This window comes from Condylostylus longicornis, unplaced genomic scaffold (assembly GCF_029603195.1).
Source record: "Condylostylus longicornis isolate FDR11 unplaced genomic scaffold, ASM2960319v2 ptg000084l, whole genome shotgun sequence".
Classification (NCBI taxonomy): Eukaryota; Metazoa; Arthropoda; class Insecta; order Diptera; family Dolichopodidae; genus Condylostylus; species Condylostylus longicornis.
Genome location: NW_026578052.1, coordinates 4,161,759 through 4,182,351, shown reverse-complemented (window position 1 = coordinate 4,182,351; position 20,593 = coordinate 4,161,759). Strand labels below are relative to the sequence as shown.

The following is a 20,593-nucleotide window of genomic DNA, read 5'->3' as shown; positions in this document are numbered from 1 at the left end:
TTTAAAAAAAAACCAATTATTGTAATTGAGAAATTCAAAATAACATTTTATAATTCGAAAAGTTCTGAATAAAATTTAGTTTTTTAATGCCCCCTATATATTCAAAAAAATAAAAGTTTCTTAGAATTAAATTTATGTAGAGAGATGGCATAAATATTTTGTTAAAATTTATTCTTTTTTTCGAAATACACACTTTTATATTTTCCACTTGAACATAAAAACAATTTGAATTAATTTGTATATAAGAGTTTATCTATTTTAATAATCAATTTTTAATTAGCGGCGGCTAACAATCACTTGTGCTACACAGTGAGTAGCTAATATTGAGAATGAAATGAAAATTGAGTAAAGGTACAAAAAAAAAATTTATTTTTAAAAAAGCAATCTGTTTTTTCTAATTTTACGATAAATTGATGGTTATTTATAATAAATATAAACGGGAGAAAAAATATTACCGTTAACCCATAAATAATCAAAAAATTTATTAGAAAAAAAAACATTTTATTATTTTTTTTTTTGATTTGCTGCTTTATGATTTCCAAAAAATTTACATGTATGTATGTATGTATATATAAATATTATGTAAACAGTTGAATAAATGTCAATATGAAAAATTACATGGCTATATTATTAACATTAAAAGGTATGCAATATACGAATCAATGAAGTGATATACTTTCAATCATCATAATATAACAAAAAAAAACAAGAAACCAAGAAGGAAAAGAAATATAGGAGGATATGGAGAAGAAAAATCTAAAAACCAAAAACAAGCAATATAAAATTTAAAGGATAATAAAAGAAAATTTGGACACAAAAATTTTCAGGAAAGAAAAAAATGAGCAAAAAAGTAAAAACTAATCATCTGAAGTGATTTTTTCTTTCATGTGCGTATGTCATATCATATACGTGTAGTATAAAAATTCTAAGGACATATGAGTAACACCATATATATATGTATATATGTACGTATAGGTGCACATAAGTACTTATCTCTTTTTCAGGATATTATTGGTCATAAATTTTATTTTAACATCAGAAATTTTTCTTAAGAAAAAAAAAAAAACACAATTTATAATAATTCTGGTAATAATTCATTTTCAATATTATTAATATATAGCTATATAATTTCAAATAAAAAAATAACTAAAATTAAATGGAAATCTACCTCACTTCATATATATATACATATATTCTTATCATTATTTTTATCAACATCATTATCATATAATCATCAATTTATAAATATCAATATCAAGAAAATTGTCTTTTTGTCCTTTCATTTTCAGTAATATTATATATATTTTTAATAAATATAAATATACATATATACAAATATTACTATTATATATATAGATATAGATAAAAGTTCAAGGATAATAATAATGAGAACAGCAAACAACAATAATAATAGAATAATGAAATAATAAAAGAAAATATTGTAATAATAAATAAATAAATAAAAAAAAAAGAGCATAACAACCAATTTCTCTGCATCCCATACAATTTATCCCCCCTCTCCCTCTCTTGAAAATTATTTGTGCAGCTTAAAATTATAAATTACGTATATATATTATATTTATTTTATTTATTGAAACTTACCTATTCTTTAAAATGAATGCGGGATGGTAAAATGTCACTCAAGAAGATGAAAAAAATTATTTTTGTTGTTATATGTGGAAAATCTCTCACCAGATGGAATTTTGTTGCTTTTTATTATATTGAGAAAATACAATACTCTGTTTATATATTTATTTATTTTTATTTTATTTATTGTTGTTTTTGATTTTTTTCAATAAAAGTTAGTATTATTAAATTTTATCGTTTTTCAATAAATTTTAAAATTATGTTAGTTTGTGTAGTATAGTTAGGGTTTCTTGTCAATATATTTTACTCGTATAATTGCATTTTGCATCCTTTTGAAAATAAAAGTCTTATATTAAATCTTTTATGATTTAAAGACAAAAACAAAGAGTCGTGAAAATTTTTTAATTCCAAATTTTTAAATTTTCCTTTGATATTTTTCGTTTTTTTTTTAGTTTTAATACAAAATAGTATGTTATATACTATTAAAGTGTTATACACTTTTTAATAACAATTCAACTTTTTGTTTTTTTTTTAAATTTTAATTTTCGATAAAATAAAATTTAAAAATTATATTTTTCGTACTCTCGTTCTTATTTCTATACAAATGATAAGCAATCCGAAATTTTTAATGTGTTATACTCCTAAAATATATACGATTTAAAATCTAATTTATTAAAAACAAAACCCGCTTCTTTAAAATTGCAAAAAATCAAAATAAACTTTTTATTTTCTTTTTTTATTTTCTATTAAATTTTTTTAATTTGATTTTCCGAACTATTTTTTCTTTTCTCTAGCAGACTAGTTTCTATTTTGAAGTTCTTAACTGTAATGACAAAATATATTTTTAATAATAAACTAAATTGGAAAAACAACAAAAAGAAAAAAAAGTATAAAATAAAAAAATTTTCCCTGAGATTTTCACAATTTTCATTTTTTGATAAAAATTTTTTTGAGTATAAAAGAAAAAATAGCGGTAACAAAATAAATGAGTGAAATTGAAACAATATGAGATCATTTTTGTTTAATTCTCATTTTTCTCTCCTCTCCCCCCCCCTCCTCCCCCCTAAATTTGATTTTATTGCAATATATGAATGTATATACTCAAGAAAACAAACAATAAGTTGTTACTGAGTTCTTATATACATATTTAACTTAGTGAGTGAGAATGATAACAGTATTTTATAGAATATTGTAAATAGGAATATAACAATATTAAGAATATAAATTGGGGTAAAAAATAATATGAATTTTGTACTGTTATACATATATTTTGTTTATATTTATACTCATATACGCAACATCAATTAATACTATGCATACTATGTACGTATGTACATAAGTTTGTATATAAATAATAATATTTATAATACATGTATATATATATTATTTAAATGACATTTAAAGTATTTATACAAAATATAAAGTTATTTTTATTAAAATATTCTATGAAAATAATTATGCTGCCGAATATACGTACATACACACATATATATAAAAGTGACATTTATTATATTAATACTTATTACTCATTTTTGTTACACATGCTATAATAAAAACAAAAAATTTCTCTCTTATTCCATTCTCTTATATTATAACATTATATCTCTTATATTAATTTCATTATGAAGTAGAATTTAGTGAGTTGAATTAAATTCCCGTATTTTATATCTAAATATTTAAATTGTAATAAGTATTTTTCTTTTTTCATATTTTTTCTTTTCACTTTTGAGAAATTTGCATCATTTACAGAAATTTTCTCTCAATATCACTATATTTTCCGTTTTCTTTTTTTTTGTAATATTATTTTATATTAAATGCATATAATAGTGTTATGCTATTATCAGAAATTTTTCACTTAAAAGTTTGAGCAATATCTAACTTTTATGTGCTACTTATATATACGTATATATATATACACAATATAATAATGTATTTATAATATAATTATAATTTAATAAAATTAAAATGATTTTTATAAATTTTTATGAATGATATAGGAATGAAATAATTTTTCTCAATTTTACCGCATTTTTTTAAAGCGCATGCGTGATATTTTAATATATAGTGGGCTCTGCAACATTTTTGTAACGCGTTCGCGAATATATTTGGGATATTGTGGTATTTGTATGTCATATTGTCATAGAATGACTTACATATGTGTATCTACAGTTAGTTTTGCATTCGAATAATTACAAACAGGAAATATGATTACTTATATATGAACATACAATAATTGCATTCGAAACTCCTTGTGTCATGGAAAATATAATAGAAAGCAACTTAATTAGAATTTTTGGAATTCAGTACGTTATACTTCTCTTTTGGGAACACAATTGCTTTAATTTATAGTATATTTGAATAGTTTATTTAAATACAAAATTTTTTATTTTTCTGTTATATTTTGTTCCTCAGAACAAATAAAAATACTTCCTATTTCACGACAAATCACGAGCCCTTAACATGATATGGTATAAAAATTGGGAAACCCTGCTTTATGGGATTCGTATTACAGTTTCTAAAACGAAAAACATAAATGCTTATAAAATTATGTAAAATATTTCCCTAGTTCATTATTACAAACATAATAAATCTACATTTTGAGATTTTAACTCATGTATTATAGATTTATCCATAAAATTGACTATATTTGGGCATTTCTAAGGAAAGAACTTTTTGTATTTTAATTTTGACAACAAATTACAATTTTCCGATTTTGCAACTTATATTCTCAATAACAACATATTTCTATCAAGTTAATTTCCATTTTGCATCACAGATAAAATATTAGATTAACCATGGTGAATTAACCATAAAAAATGTACTACTGCTTTAAAGACTTTGTCCTGCAATAATACTGAGAACTTAAAGGATCTAAAACTGAAGAACTCTTCTCTAAAGGGGACCCATACTAAATGCATAATATCTATTTTAAACAATATGAAAGCATTCCTAATAATATTTAATTGCATGGAAACTAAACTTATTTTAACTTGTTTTTTAAAACTTAATTTTTTAAAACTTATTGCTGATGTACGGTGTGTGCTATATTCATAAGTATGTGCTTATTTTTAAAAGGTTCTCTCACAAAAACATTCCGTTTACTCATTTATTTATTTTAATAGACCAGATTCAGAGTCTGATGAGTGTAATTTAGTATATAAAATAAAAATCTCTGAGAAATATTTTCAGAAATAAATAAATGAAAAAAAGGGGTAAACGCAAGATTTTCATAACATGCGCTCTTAAAACACCGTAAAAAGAAACATGTTCATCCGTTATAAATTTTTGACATTTCATTCCTTCAGCTGGTTTCTATTTTTATTTTTTTTTTTATTTTTTTTCTTAATATTTTGCGAAATAAATGTTATCAAATGCACGAGTGTGTGTTCCTATATTTTTATGTAGATATTCCAATACGTGTCTCCCTCTGACTCCTTGAATATGAATATGTATAGCTATGTACACAAAATAACGAATGAAAATAAAATATCGCATTTTTTTTTGTTGTATTTGTTTTAAATGCATCTCTTTATACAAAAAATTCTATATGGGAAACCACGAAATTATCCTGTGATTTCTTTTATGATTTATTAAATAAACAGCCCAATATTATCAAAGTATTGATAACGTAACGTATGTTTGGAAATCCTTGCACATCCACAATAAAATATAGTTGATCAAACCAAATTAACAGTTTAAGGACACTTGCAGATATTTAGGAGCAATTTTAAAGGAAGAACTTTTAAAAGTGTTCAACCAGTAAACATAACTGTAAATTAACTTAAAAAGTATATATTATTACTAGACTTAATTTCAAGAGCTCAGCGAAAATTAAAATTTTTTTAAATATATGAACCAATTAATTATCAATTCAATGAAATGAACTCGTATTTTGCTACGTTTTTTCTTACTTCGTTTTTTGTTTACGTGTTTCTTCGGAAATCAGATATAATTGAGTTTTTTTAAAAATAACTCAGCTCTCAGGTGACCTACTGAGCTGTGAAGTTCTCTACCGAGCTCCTTGTTGGAAAGGTCTCGATGACAGCTTCAATTCTATTGGATCCAAATAACTTTTCGGGCACAAAACTGCTCTTCCGGCCCCTTTTCTGCTAAAACAAATTCAAGACTCCTAAATACATATAGTCAAGCAAGGTATTATTGAAAATGGACTCAGCATACTTTACAAATTTTGTTGGAGGACCCTCCTGAAAATGGGTTCTGCTACGGTTCAGATCCCAAAATAGGATATAAGAAGGAAAACGGTCAAGTAAGGTACTATCGGAAAGGTCTAGGTGTGTTCTTAACTTTTGCATGAATCTACATCATTTAGTACGAACTTTATTATCGGCATTATTTCTGCTGAATGAGAAAGATATGTACGTACAGCTGCAATGATTTATCAATTTATATTTTATTTGGCATATCATCGTACAATAAAAATTTTAATTCATCAATAAAATCGAATTCTCTAATACCAAATTATCTAAATATCACAGATTTCTAAAAATGTCATTAGAATTTATAGATAATAGGCAAAACAATATTAAAAAAAAGTTAAATTGTACTTAATTTCGCCTATCAAAACAAATTCAGATTTTTTTAAATATTCTTTATTGTTATAACTGTAAAAGAGCATGAAAAACGCATATAAAATTTTTTTACAAATTTACATACGAAAATAAAAATATCGCGACTCTAAGGATATTCATGTTTTATACATTATGTCAGTTTATTTACCTAGAGCGTATTTCATATACCTGTACACATAATAAACATTTCCGTGATCTTTACCGGAAGCACAAGTTTAACATCAGCTTTAACACTATAAACTATATGGAATTTATTTTTAGTTTTTATTTTTTTTTATTTAGTAAAATTTGCGAATCTTTCTTCTCGATAAACTACTATGAATGCTGTATACATATGTATGTATATATGATTACTGAAGTGTGTTCCATAACATAATCAGTTTCTTATGAGGAATACATGATTAGCTCTACAATATAATATAAATTATTAATGCAATGTGAGAAAAATTTTAATATTTTTTTGTACAACATAAAAATGTTATACTATTTTTAGAATTTTTAGAATTCTGAGCTATATAAAAATTCTATTTATACATTTAGATATAAATTTTTAAAGTTTTTGCCTTTGCTTCATCTGGAATTCCTCAAAAACACATTAATTTTAATATTTTATGTAATTATATGGTATAAAAGATAATTTAAAAAAGATTTGAGCTTAAAAACAGATATGCAAACAATTTAAAATTAAAAAAAAAATGGAAAAACATCTGTGCAAATAAATTATTTCTTATATTTTTATTTTAATATTTATTGAACTTAAATTCTCGAATAAATAAATATATTTTATAGTTAAACAGTTGAAATTTTATACATGAACACATCTTAATTGTTTCAGAGAATTTAAAAAATTTTAAATACGCGGCAACTAAATGTTTTTTTTTAAGCATTTTCCAAAATTTATGGATTCGGCCACATTCTCTTACATAATATGTATATTAGTTACTTATATAGCAAATATGTTAGCGTATTAAAAATAAAAGCATGAAAATTTAGCATTATTTTCCTTACAGAGTAGACCTTTTCATAAACGCAATATATCGAGATTCGTGTTGCTAACGCAATTCCTTCATAAAAAATATGATATAATTTTCCACAATATATCGAAATTTAGTATGAGTATAACGGAGTTAAATGATATAAACCAGGGATGGCAAATAGGGTTTGATCAAAGTGCCAAAATTTGGGGAAATTTATTGTCACACTTTTTCCCGTGCCAGCACAGTACCAAGTACAGGTATGGTTAGGTAAATACAATATTATGACAAGTTGTAATAATATTTATTTATACATATTATAGTTCAAGGTATAAAAATTAATAAATACAGATAGAAAAAATATTAATTTAATTTTTTATCAGAAACTTTTTGTTTCATATTACTTGCAAGAGTTTTTATGTCGGGCTGGTACATTGTTGACTGCAGAGTAATACATGCTGCCGAATCTTCCTCTGTTAATCTGTTTCTAGTCTTTGAATGTACATGATTCAAAACGGAAAAAAGACTTTCGCAAGAGTAAGTGGAAGAGAAAATCGTTAACAACGAGATTGCTAATTTTTTGACTGAATAAAAGGTACCTGGCATACTATTCCAAGCTTCTAAAATTTTACTTTCCATGAAACATTCTGATTCCACATTTTGGGATCGATGGCTTTCTAAATCTTCAACAAGCTTCCGCATATTCACAAATTTATTTACCCAAATTGGATTGGATTGCAGATCAATAATTTGCATTTCTAAATTATCTAATCGCATCCAATTAAGGAGGTTATTGTCACAATCTTGCATATCAAATAAATCTGGGTAATTAATAATTTTTAAAATATTTTCGATCCTTTTAAAATCGAGAAATCTTTGTGCAAACTGTTGCTTAATAGAAACAAGAATATTTGTAAATTCATAGGTGAAATTCCAATTAGTTTTTTCAAAAATGTGTATTTCATCAAAAAAAACAAAAATAAAAAGAATATAACATTTGAATATGTTTGGTTTTGAATATTTGTCATTTCGCTATTAGGAAATTATCATTTTTAGGAAATTTTTCATTCAATCAATTTTTCAACGAGTTTTTAGATTTTTTATTAGAAAAAAAATCTATATAAAAATTTGTCGAGGCACAACTATAACGTGCCATCAAATTTTTTTTCCGTGCCAAGTTTGGCACGCGTGCCCTTTAATTGCCATCCATGATATAAACTGTCTGGACTTTATAAAATAGTTACATATTTATTTGTATATTCACTAAGTTATGCTTCTGCAGTACTGGTTTTCGCATTTATTTTTTTACAGTATAAACGACGCGTTTATGAAAATTTCTATAATTTTAATCAAATTTTTTATTATATTTTTAGGAATTTATCAAAATTTATTTATTTAGAGAATCAGTACGAAAATGATGAAATGCGCAAGAAAACAAAAATATATGAACCAGAAAATTTTTGTTTATAAACCCAATACTTATTGTGAATTTAAAATATATACAGTTTTTACGCAAACTGTCAAAAATATATTGCATAATATGTGTCACATTACGTTTGTGAAAACATCTATTGTATTTATTATTGCGTTTGTGAAAACATCTATTTTTTGAAAATGACACAAACAAATTAGCAAAATTTTTTGAAATTGAAAATTTTAAAAAATTGTGAATTTACAATAGAAATTGACCCTGAATTCTTAATATGGCATTCCCGCTTCGCACACCTAAATACAAGAAACCTCAATTTTAGGCAAAAAAAACTTACATTAAAATCGAAAAGTGTTCCTGAAAAATTTGATTGTATATGACGTCTCTTAAAGCTGATGACGTGAATTGTTATTCGAAAAGTAATTTATAAACTTGAATTTTAATATAAAACTAATTAATTTGAGACCATAAATTTTATTTTAATTCAATATTAACATTCTAAAGTGGTATTATTTAGTGTTATTTGTATTCTATATCAAATATAACAAACAAATTTCTCACTTCTAAAATTTCTTTACTGGCTAATAATTATTTTTATTATTTATTTCTATAAATTTCACTTTTCACCATCATAACAATTAATAAAATGATATAGTTAAAATTCCTATTAAAACTTTCACTATATAATCCTTGCGATTTACTCTTTTATATAGGGCTTAATTAAAATTCAATTGGTATAGACTTCATAAAACAAAATAATAAACGAGAAAAGAAAGGGAGAATTCTTTGATTTATTCCTTGAAAAAATTATTTCAAGTTATTTTCAAGTGAAATAACTATTAAATCTAGTACATATATATTTAAAATTCAATTTAAAAGTTCCGGAAATACATTCCGGATTATAATAGTTTGTCAAACGCTTAATTTATTCCAATATTAAATTGTATTTGCAACACGTTCTTATGCATATTTTAAAATATTAGCATATTATATAAAAAAAAAAAATTTTTTTTTTCATTTTCATGTCTCAAAAAAAAAATTTATTGCACAGGCAATATGGGTGTGCATAATAAAGTTGTTTTTACTAATATTTAGCAGTTAGTTGTTAACGTTTTTATAAAGAGAGTACTTATACAGCATATGTAATTAAAATTAATGATTAGATTGCATGTAAAAATTTGTCCAATATTTTCAATGAAAATTTACTTTTGAATTTTTTCAATTGCATTTATGTACATACATAGGACATTGTAGAATTAATTGAATAAATAAAATATAATAGAAATGTAAACGGCCATGTTATTCTATTGAAAGTATTGCGATTTACTAATTTCAGTTTTAGGCTAATATTCAACAAAATTTCAATTTAGTAAACCAGAATTTTTTAGATCTATAAGTAGGTATATACTAAAATTTATCAATTTTCAATTATTCACCACTGCCTGTTCTATAACAATAAAAAAAAACTGTTGCTTTTTCTTAATACTTTCATGTTTTCCTTCTAAAAAAACAATTGCAAAAAACTTGAATTTCAATTAACCTTTACAACTATTTGTGTATGCTTGTATATGTTGTACGTAACGTTATAGGTTTTTCTTACATTTTATTTATTCTTTTTTCAATTTACAATCCCATTTGCATACAAAATTGTACTGACTGTATTTAAAATCTCTCGAATACAATTTGCATTTATTTGTTTTTTCTATTTAAATTTAATGGTGTAGTAAATAAATTCGAAACAGATTTCGTGAGTGCTCCAATAAAATTGTTTGACTTATGGAATCGGTATCCGACATCCAAAATACAAAAATTCAGAAATTTTTTCACTTAAAATTATTTTTTTTAGTAATTTTAGTATTTAATGCATTTTCAATACTAAGTCATACATATGTGCCTTCTGGGTTTCTAGAATTTTCAGAAAATTGTCGAGTACTCGCCTTCTAGAATTTTTAAAAATTAAAAACACGTAAAACTTTCGAAAATTTGCAATTAGTAATAGCACGATAACTAAATGTGTAGTAGAATAATTTCAGAAACTAAAATAAAATTTGAACCTTTGGAGCTTGAAAATCGCCTAAATTTAATGAGAAGTAATTAAAGTAACAAAAATATCTTAAAAATAAAAAAAATTGCTATTAAATTATTTGAATAACAGGTGTTTAATTAAAAAATTTTAATACTCTAGCATTATTTAAATTTCTTGAATTGAACAAAAATTGAAGTTTTTTATTTTGTAATTTGTAAATTTAAAAAATAAATTTGTAGGCCAAATAAATTTGTAGGCATTGAATAATGCCAATTTATAAACACTAGTACTCACGTTATTTGGATATGGAAAAATTTGAAAATTTAAGCAACAAGGTGTTTTCAGGAATTTGTAGAAAAATAATTGTAAAGTAAAAAATTACTTAAAAAATTAATAAACCAATTTCATTTTTGATTCTAAATCATTGATTTTTATTTATTTATTTAGTTTTTTTCTATCTATCTAGTCTAGGGAAGAGTATCAGCACTTGTTTTATATTCTGTCCATGAAATATAACCATCTTTATCTAAATCCATTAAATCCAAAACCGGATCAATCATATTAATTAAAGTATCATCAGTACGTGAAACAGGACCATGTTTTCTTGAACCATGATGATCATCGTCATCATCATCATCATCATCATGATCATTTCCATGTTTATTAAGACTATCTGCTTCTGTAAAATTTTTTTTTATATTTTTTTTTTTTAAATATTTTTTACTTTTAATGATATTGTTGTTGTTATCCCTATTGCTAAATTATGAAAAAAAATAATATTTACAGAAGATTTTATTATTTGTAAATAATTCCAAAAAAATACATACAATTTAACGTATCGAATATTTATAGCTGAAATTTTGAAAATTTTCTTAAATAATAATTTTAAATTTAATTTTGTTCTTTATTAAATTTAATAATTTCTGATTGTTTAAACGTAATTCCTGTCTTGATAGCTTTATTGAATTATTAACTCCATTTGGATTTTTCAACTAAATCTTAATTATTCAATTTTATATTCTTATTAATTATACTTTTAATTTACCCAAGAACATACACATTAATTTTTTTTTCTTATAGTAAAAGATTTAGAAAAGAATATTGTAAGAAAGTCTAAAATATTTTAAGCGTAGACTTTAGTAATCGAAATCGCAATTAAAATTTAGAATATTGCAATGATATTATTGAAAGAAATTGGGTTTAAAACTTCATAAATTTAAATATTTATTACTATTAACTGCATGGATTTTAAAATATTCTCTAAATTTTAATCATTCAATTAATTTCTTAATAAATAATCTTTTAAAATTCTCAAAATATCAGCTACTTATATTTAATACCAGATTATGTATTATTTTTTAAAATGAATTTCCAAATATTTAGTCCAGCCAATCTTGTTAAAAAAAAAAAGAAAATAATTTTGATTAAACTTGTCTAAATTAAAAAAAGAAAAATGGAATCAATTAAAAATTTTTAAATAGTTGTTGTTAATAGAAAATTAATAAATAAAACTTTTAATAATAAAAATTTAAAAGCAGCCATTTTATTTCCTTTACTTTAGTAATCCTTTTTAAATTTTATATTTTTACACACGCATTTTCCAAACAACATAAAAAGAATTAATCACATTTCTAGAACAGCCAGTTAGATGCCAGTTACGTTTTTGGTTATTCAAGTTCGAGCCTTACTTTGTAATTCGATTTTCTGGAAACGATTTTCATATTATGCAGAAATGGAAAGGTTGTACTATACAAATTGATTTGTAGTACCTTACAATTTCTCCGAATACGAAAATCGAATTACATAGTAAGGTAACTTATAGCTAAAATTTTCATGTTACACTCGTATTTTTTCATTTACTTTCCCAGATTTCATTATTAAATTTTTTCAACAATTTCCAGGTCAGGTTTAACAATTTTAAAGCAATTTTATTGACACAGGAAACGCGCATTGCACTTAATTAAACAAATTTTTCAAAATTTATTACAAAATATAAAAATAATCAGTCTTTTTCTGGCATATTCAAAACTTATAAATTAAAATTTTAAACTTCATATTCTCAAAAACTACAACTGGCAATATAAATTTATTATTTCTTTTCATTATAAAACTCTAATTCCATTCCAATAGAATAATCATATAATTAAAATATTAAATTTTTAAAATGTTAGTGAAAACAATTTATAAATACATATAGAAATTTTATTTTTCACAAATATAAAATTTATTTAATCCCAACAAAACAATATAAAAGTTATTAGTAAATAAAAAAAAAATATAAATTTAAAAAAAAAAAGCGAATTAGAAATAAAATTATTTTTAAACAAAAAACTTTTAGTTTTGCAATATTTAATTTTAGTTAATTAAACAAATTATTTAAGATTCTGATAATATTAAAAAAATCAATAAAGCACAAACAATTTTGCTATTATAATAATTTTTATCGCGAATTTTTATATTTAATTTTGTGATAATTTCAATTTAAATTAAGCTAGAAAAAATAAGTTTTATATTAATATATGAATATTAATTGAAATATTGGAGATTTTCGATAATTCAGATATACATTTAAAATTCTAACTTAAATTTTAAAAATCTTGTTTTTGCATCATTACAGATCTAAAGGAATTCAATTTTTCAGATTTTTAATATCTAAAATCTAAGCTAGAACCTGAATTTCTGAAAATCCCCATTCTTGAATGTATATAATTTAATAATTAATATTTTACAAAATTATTTCTAATTCGTAATTAAAGAAAATTAAATTCTTTATATTATATTTTATATTAATTATAATTATGTGTGCTTTTATCGTGTTTTTTGTTATGATTCTGTTTTTTTTTTTTTCATATAGACAGTGTGAGTATACAAAAATATATTTTAAATATTTTGTTATTTACATATAATTTAAAAATAGTTTTAGCAACAATAAAAATTTAATATTAATAATAGTGTATTTTAATAATATAAATTTTATAGTTCAAATGAAAATATGAATAAAAAAAATTTAATTGCATTACAATATCAAATTACAAATTTAATGTGCAATTTTGTAATAATAAAATTTTTTATTAAAAATTTAATAACTACTGTTTCAAAACCTAGTATGTTTTTTTAATTATTTTTAAATTTTTAAAAATAACTATAAGAAATTAGGAAATTTATCACAATATTTATTATCAACAGAAAACATTATCTTATAACAATGCTCTTATTAAATTTAATTAATATTGAATTTTTATTATAATTAATATAATATTCAAATTTCATTTGAACTACAAATTATTGCCGAGAAAAGAAAAAAAATTCTTTATTTTTTTATGTTAATTTTTTTTTTATATAATTCACTAATATTTATATATTGTTCGTACAATCAAAACGTTTATTTATTCTTCTTCTCATTTTTCTTTTTTAAACTAGTGGTTCTTCACCAAGTTTATATTCCCAATATTCAATTTGACCATCACGATCTTTATCCATCATTTGTAATACATAATCAACCATTGATGATAATTCGTCATCAGTATAAGATTGTATTTCATGTTTTTCATCAGTTTTATTATTATCATCTTCACTATGTTTTTGTTCATCATTAACTAATTAATTTCAAGTATATGTATATACGAAAAATTATAATCAATTTAAATAACAAAAATATTTAGAATATGACAAAATTCTTTTTTTTATAAAATAATTAATTAAGTACATACCAAAATTCAAAGCATTTTACACGACACGACAATCATGCAAAATACATAATAGCTATATACGATTACATTATGCTTTTTTTTTTTTGAATTCGGCAAAATTAAATTTTTTTAAATTAAATATTTTAATTTTCAAAAGCTGACAATAACAAAACGGGGGAGAATTAATAAAAAAAAAAATTGGAAAAAAAAAATTATATCTTATTATTGCTATGTATATACAATATAAATGTAAGTAAAATATATAAATTAAAATTAAAATTTAAAAACAAAACAATTAACTTTGCTTTTAAACTGAAAATTTAATTAATATTAATATAAAATTTGTATTTAAATATAAGAAATACATACAATGACTTCATATATTAAGAATATTAATTAAATTGTTAAATTTTATTAATAAAATTATATAATAATAAAAGAGAGTTTATTATTAGTAAATTATTACAAAAATAAAATATTAAATTAAAACAATTAATATTTTTATTATACACAGTCAGTATTAATTTTATAGTAAAATGTTATCGTAAGTTTTTGAAATTTTAACTAATCCACCATTTATACAATATAACAAAAAACTTATTTTAAATTAATTATAAGCATATTGACATACATTTTAAGCAATTTATAATAAAATTTATAATATAAAAGAAAAGTAAGAGATGATAACATTAAAACCTTTAATATTTAAAAAAGCACAAATAATACAAAACAAAATATAAATTATAAAAAATTTGAATACAAATAAAATAAAAATTTAAATTAATATTTTTTCAATTAAATTTAATTACAAAAATTACATATAAAACATTAAATTTATTATATATAATAATTAAAATGAATAAAATACAAAATAATTTGTGTAACTTTTCTTTTTTTTTTTAATCCTCTTTTTTTTTTTTTTATTTTTTATTAAATTATAAAATATTTCTCTTTATTTTTCTATTTTATAGTTTAATTGTTTTTACAATTTTTAACATTACTTTCATATTTACATTTAAAAAAATTCTAGCTGCTGGAATGATTTATTTTATAATTATAACAATTAATATTTTTCCTTTACAAAATTATTCAGTCCCTCATTCTTATTTTGAGTTTAATTTAATTTTTTTCTTAAAAAATTTACTCAAATCAAATAATAATACCATCTAGCTATTTTAAATTTAAAATTTATATTTTTTCATAAACGATATAAACATTTTTAATTAAATCATGTTATTAAAACAATTTGTCGGAAATTTAATTTATTTATTTTTTTATTTTTAGTATTTTAAGGAAATTTTTTATAATTTAAATTTTTAATTGAATTTATAATTCAGAGCTATTTAATTATTATTATATATTTTTATTGTAAAATAAAATATTATGATAAATTAATAAAGTTCAGACAGACCCTTATTGCACTAACCACTTTATTACTTTTTAACTTTTTAAAAAAATCAATTTTTTTTTAACATTTTATTAGTGTTTTAGTGTTTTTGTTCTTAATGCAACAAAAACACTAAAAAATTTTTTGATTAATTTACTAAAAAGAATAAGAAATCGTTTGTGCAATAGGTCCTCTGTGATGCCCTGGTATTTATGAATTTTATTAAAACGTTTTATAAAATTCTATCTTTCAAATATTCATAATGTTTATAAAATTTACAAATTCTTCAAATTAACCAAGAGCATTTTTTATTTAATATTTTTGTAGCAATAATTAACCCAATTCAATTTAATAAACTATAATAATATTCAAATGAAATATAAGAAATTTTTGTTCAAATGTAAATGAATTTTTGAATTATAAATTATATTTAAACTTAAATACTATATTATTGTTTATATCGTTTTTTTTTTATTTTAACATTACTATTTTTTTTTTATAATGTACACATATATAGTTTTATTCTATAATTTTTCATAGTAAATAGTAAAAAATATTAATTGAGATGTTTGTTTGCTATTAACTTTAAAAAAATATTCGATTAGTTTTTATAATATTCGTTATGCATAATATTGGAAAGTTTTAAAGTTCTTCATAAAAATATTAAAAATTATTCGAAACCCAAAATTTTATTTGAAAACCTAATTGATGGTAAACTCTTCCTGAATAATACATATTAAATTTTATAATATTTACATTGTTTAAATTACAATAAAAATGAATTTAAATTTTTTTTAAGAAATTAAGTTTACCAAACACTTACTAAATTTAATATTTAGAGTAAACAGCAAAATGTAAATATAAATAGATATTCGAATATAAATTTAATATTAGAATGTTGTTTAAAGAATGTTCTTGTTAATAAACTAAATAAGAGAAGAAAAAAAATATACAAAAAATTGTCAATAGCTACTTATAAGTTTATAAAAACAAATTTCAATATCTTTACATTGAATTAATTAAGATTAACAATTATGACAAAAAAAAAGTATCAATAAACAATTATGAAAATACAATTGAATTATAGGAAAATTAAAATGCTCCCTGTAATTATTTTATTTCTTATTGTGATTCTAAATAAAAAAAACTTCATAAGAAATTTAAGTATTCTGATGTTATTAATAAATCCAATCTCTTATATTAGTTTTTTTAATTTTTACATACAGCAAATATTTTAAAATAAACATTATGTATTTAATTACAAAAATTACGTTTTACAAAATTTTAATTTAAATTTTCTTTTTAAGTTTATTTAGAAAGAACACATAATTGAATAGAGTTTCATCCATACTCTTGAAATACCGAATTTATAGCTATAATTTACAATAAAATATATTTTATAAAAATGATTTGGGTTTCTCAAATAAATTTGCTTTTTTGTAAAAATTTTTTAAATATATTTCGTAGCCAAAATAAATGAAATTTATATGATTATGTTTTTACTTTTTTTTTTAAATTAAATTAACTATTGATTTTTCAAAAAATTTATCATTCAATATTTCAAGAGATTTACGTACAAGTATGCTATATAACTTATAAAACGCTAATATAGCTTGTGATATAAACCTTAATCTAATGTGATATTCGTAATTTAATATAAAAAATAATAAATGTTTACTTGTTTAACATTAAAATCATGGATCTAAAATATTAACTTTATGGATTTGGATTTTGTTGTTGCTGTTGTTGTTGCTGTGCTTTTGCTTTTTGTTGAGCTTTTATAAATTCAGGGTAATCAATAAAACCATCTCGACTAGTATCATCCATTTGTAAAATAGGATCTATTAGGGATGTTAATTCATTATCGGAAAATATTTTTTCTTCAACATGTGGTTTTCCTTCTTGATGTGGTTCTTTGCTTCCTTGTTCTTTATTTGAGCAGTTAATGTATGTATATTTATTAGGATTTTTTTTTTCACATTGATATTAAATTTCAGTATCATTTTATTTATTTTGAAGTGTTTGTGTTTTATTGTTAATTTTTGAATTTTCGTTTCGATTAACGTAAAATACAATAATATTAATAATTTTATAATAATTTTTACATTTACTATAATAAAATAAAGTTTTTTGCTTCATAATATTTAAAAAAATAAAAAAAGAATCTTTACATACGTAACATGTATGTGCATTTTTAAGTAAATCAAATCTTAAATACTTTACGACCTTTAAAAGTTTATAAATTAAATTCAAGAGTGTATTTTTAAATAGACATTTTACATAAATAGTAGAAATATAGAGGCAAATTTTAAAGCAAACTAACAAACAAAAAAATCATTTTTTTCATTATGAAAATTTTAAATTTTTTGGTTTGAAATTTTTCTTTGAGTATGTGTAAAATATGAATTCAATATAATATGTAATCGAATCACATTATTCATTAGATCTAGACAGACGTTAATGATTCAAACAAACTTTAAAAATTTCAAAACAAAATATTTTATAGATACCTTTTGTTTAAAAAGAATTTTAGTTGAAGGAATATACAAAAGGAAGAATTTGAAAATGCTTATAGGAAAGGACAGAACACCCAACCAAAATAAAAACAAAATAAAAAACAATAAACAAAGAATTTTTTAAATATCTCTTACCATGCCAATGAATAAGGGATTTAATTAATTCACAGCCATCTAATTTGTTATTATTATCAGAATCATGCATTTTGAAATAATGGAATTGTAACTCAGCTTCTGACATTTTACTAGTATCTATTGGAACAGCCATATGTTCCTGAATATGTCTAAAATTAAATGTTAATTTAAAAATTATTCAATAGGTATTATTAAAATAAATTATGTACTCTCTTTCATGCTGAATGTTTGCGGCATTTAAAACTTTTTGAGGTTGACCTTGTTGGTATTGTTGTTGTTGTTGCTGTTGTTGTTGGTGTTGTGGCGGTTGTTGTTGCTGTTGATGCTGCTGCTGTTGTTGCTGCTGTTGCTGATGTTGTTGATACTGTTGTTGATCAATTGGAGTGGAAGGAGGTTGAACATGCATTTGTTGTTGTTGTTGTGGCTGTTGATATTGCTGCTGTTGCTGGTATTGCGGTTGCACTGGTGCTTGATGTTGTGCATACTAAAGTATTCATGTAAAGTAATAATAATTTACATAAAAGCTATCTTTTAAATTTAAAATGTTTTAAGTTACCTGCTGTTGTTGTTGTTGCGGGTACCCTTGTTGTTGCTAAAATAAATAAATCAAAAGTTTATAAAAAAATTTTTCATACCAAATTATTTATTCAAAAATTTACATAATGTTGTGGTGGAACTCCAGGTGCCACTCTTTGCGAATTAACTTTTAAGCATAATAATAATGAAATATATAAAAATAAACTTTTCCGAATCATTTGAATGAATTTTCTATTAATAATATTAACAAAAGATAATTTGATTATAATTCGCAAAAGATAGTGAAAGTTACACTACAGTATAATATAACGTCCACGTCAGAAACTCGTTAACAGTGATTTGGCTAGATGAAAATATCTTTATCAGGTTTAAAGCAATACAAGAAAATAAGAGAGAAAACTTCAACGCTACCTATTTTTATTAATATTCAGCAGAAGAACATGAAGATTTATTTTTGGAACGAATTGTAATGTGAAACAAAACAAAAGATTATCTCTCAAATATCAAAAAAAAACTTATTCATTGACAGATGACTATGATTGTCACAGAACTGAACGTCATTTTAATCAGTTTATGTCAGTTAGTTCGAAATAATAACACACTAATATCTAAAGTGCGTTTACAAATAAAAATAAGTATGACAGTTATGAACATTATGTGTTTTGAGGAAATGTTTTTGATTTCCTAAGGTATTTACTCAAAATTTTTGATTTATATTTAAAGGGATTTTGTAAAAAATGCGGTATAACAAACAAAATTTTCTTCCAAATACAAAGTTCTAAAGACCCATTAAATTAAATTTTTTAAGTTGAACAACATTCAAATTATTTTAAAAAATATCATAATTTAAATTGACTACATAATCTCTGTAATGTCAATATAAAAGTCAAACTTTCAAGTTATTACTCAGTGTCAAGAGTGATCTAAGATCCAGGTTTTCAAACAACAAACCGATAGGTCTAACTATAATGATCTTAAGATACTTTAACGCCACCTAAGTTTTTGTATGAATATGTAAAGGTCTTAAGTTAACTTTCGTTAGCTTTTATACGCTTCCGTAATACATGCTTTTATTTTTGACTTAGATAATTGAGTTAAAACTTAATTATGTGCTCGTGAAAGAATCTTTAAAAAAAAGCTGGTGTGTGGTTGCATATTTTTAATAAAAAAATATGTACGAAGCAAATGCTTCTACAAAACATTGGAAAATGTTTCACACTTTTTAGTAAATACTTAATTTTCTTCTTTCTCTTTATTCTTAATTTTTTTTAACATTCAGTCTTATGTTCAATTAAGTTGTCTTAAACAACGAAAGCTCGTATTAAGACATCTAAAAATTATTACAGTTAGGCCAAATTCGCTTCAACATATAACTATATTTTTAAAAATTTATTTTTAACAATATAACTATTTATATATAATTTGAATATCATATATAGTATTTACAAAAACTAGATTTAATTTGCAACAAATTTTTCAGATGATACAAGTATTTCTTAAAAATATTACTACTATATTTTAATACCTATAAAAAAAACTAGGGGGTTAGATATTCAAAAGTTAACTTACCATTACCACACAAACCTAACTTAAAAAAAATCAAGCATAGAAAAATTAAAGCCTTAACACTTTAAAAAGGGTTAAAATAATATAAACATTTAAAAAAAAAACTAAATGTTTTTAATTTTGTTTGACCTATGTTATGTCATTTTATATTTTACTCA

At 22.0% G+C, this 20,593-nt stretch overlaps 2 protein-coding genes across 5 annotated transcripts in view; both read right to left on the bottom strand.

Moving 5' to 3' along the window:
• The window catches only part of LOC129613588 (uncharacterized), a 149,581-nt gene extending 147,184 nt beyond the window's left edge, over positions 1-2,397 (bottom strand). For both annotated transcript variants that reach the window (XM_055527719.1, XM_055527718.1), the window contains exon 1: positions 1,603-2,397. The gene's annotated coding sequence lies outside the window, so the exon portion shown is untranslated. The remainder of the gene's footprint in view (positions 1-1,602) is intronic.
• Positions 2,398-11,029: 8,632 nt separating this feature from the next.
• Positions 11,030-19,347, bottom strand: LOC129613471 (nuclear transcription factor Y subunit beta). 3 transcript variants are annotated; one of them, XM_055527552.1, is made up of 6 exons: positions 19,281-19,298; positions 18,992-19,212; positions 18,889-18,924; positions 18,542-18,816; positions 18,333-18,481; positions 15,181-17,609 (listed from the first exon to the last, which is right to left on the bottom strand). In XM_055527552.1, the coding sequence occupies exons 2-6, from the start codon at positions 19,085-19,087 to the stop codon at positions 17,398-17,400; spliced, it is 768 nt and encodes a 255-aa protein (XP_055383527.1). In that variant the 5' UTR covers positions 19,088-19,212; positions 19,281-19,298; the 3' UTR covers positions 15,181-17,397. The 3 variants fall into 3 exon arrangements, with proteins under 3 accessions (XP_055383528.1, XP_055383530.1, XP_055383527.1); XM_055527553.1 differs by lacking the exon at positions 15,181-17,609 and adding an exon at positions 11,030-11,284 and having other exon boundaries at positions 18,992-19,347; XM_055527555.1 differs by lacking the exon at positions 15,181-17,609 and adding an exon at positions 13,876-14,201 and having other exon boundaries at positions 18,992-19,347.
• Positions 19,348-20,593: the final 1,246 nt, after the last annotated feature.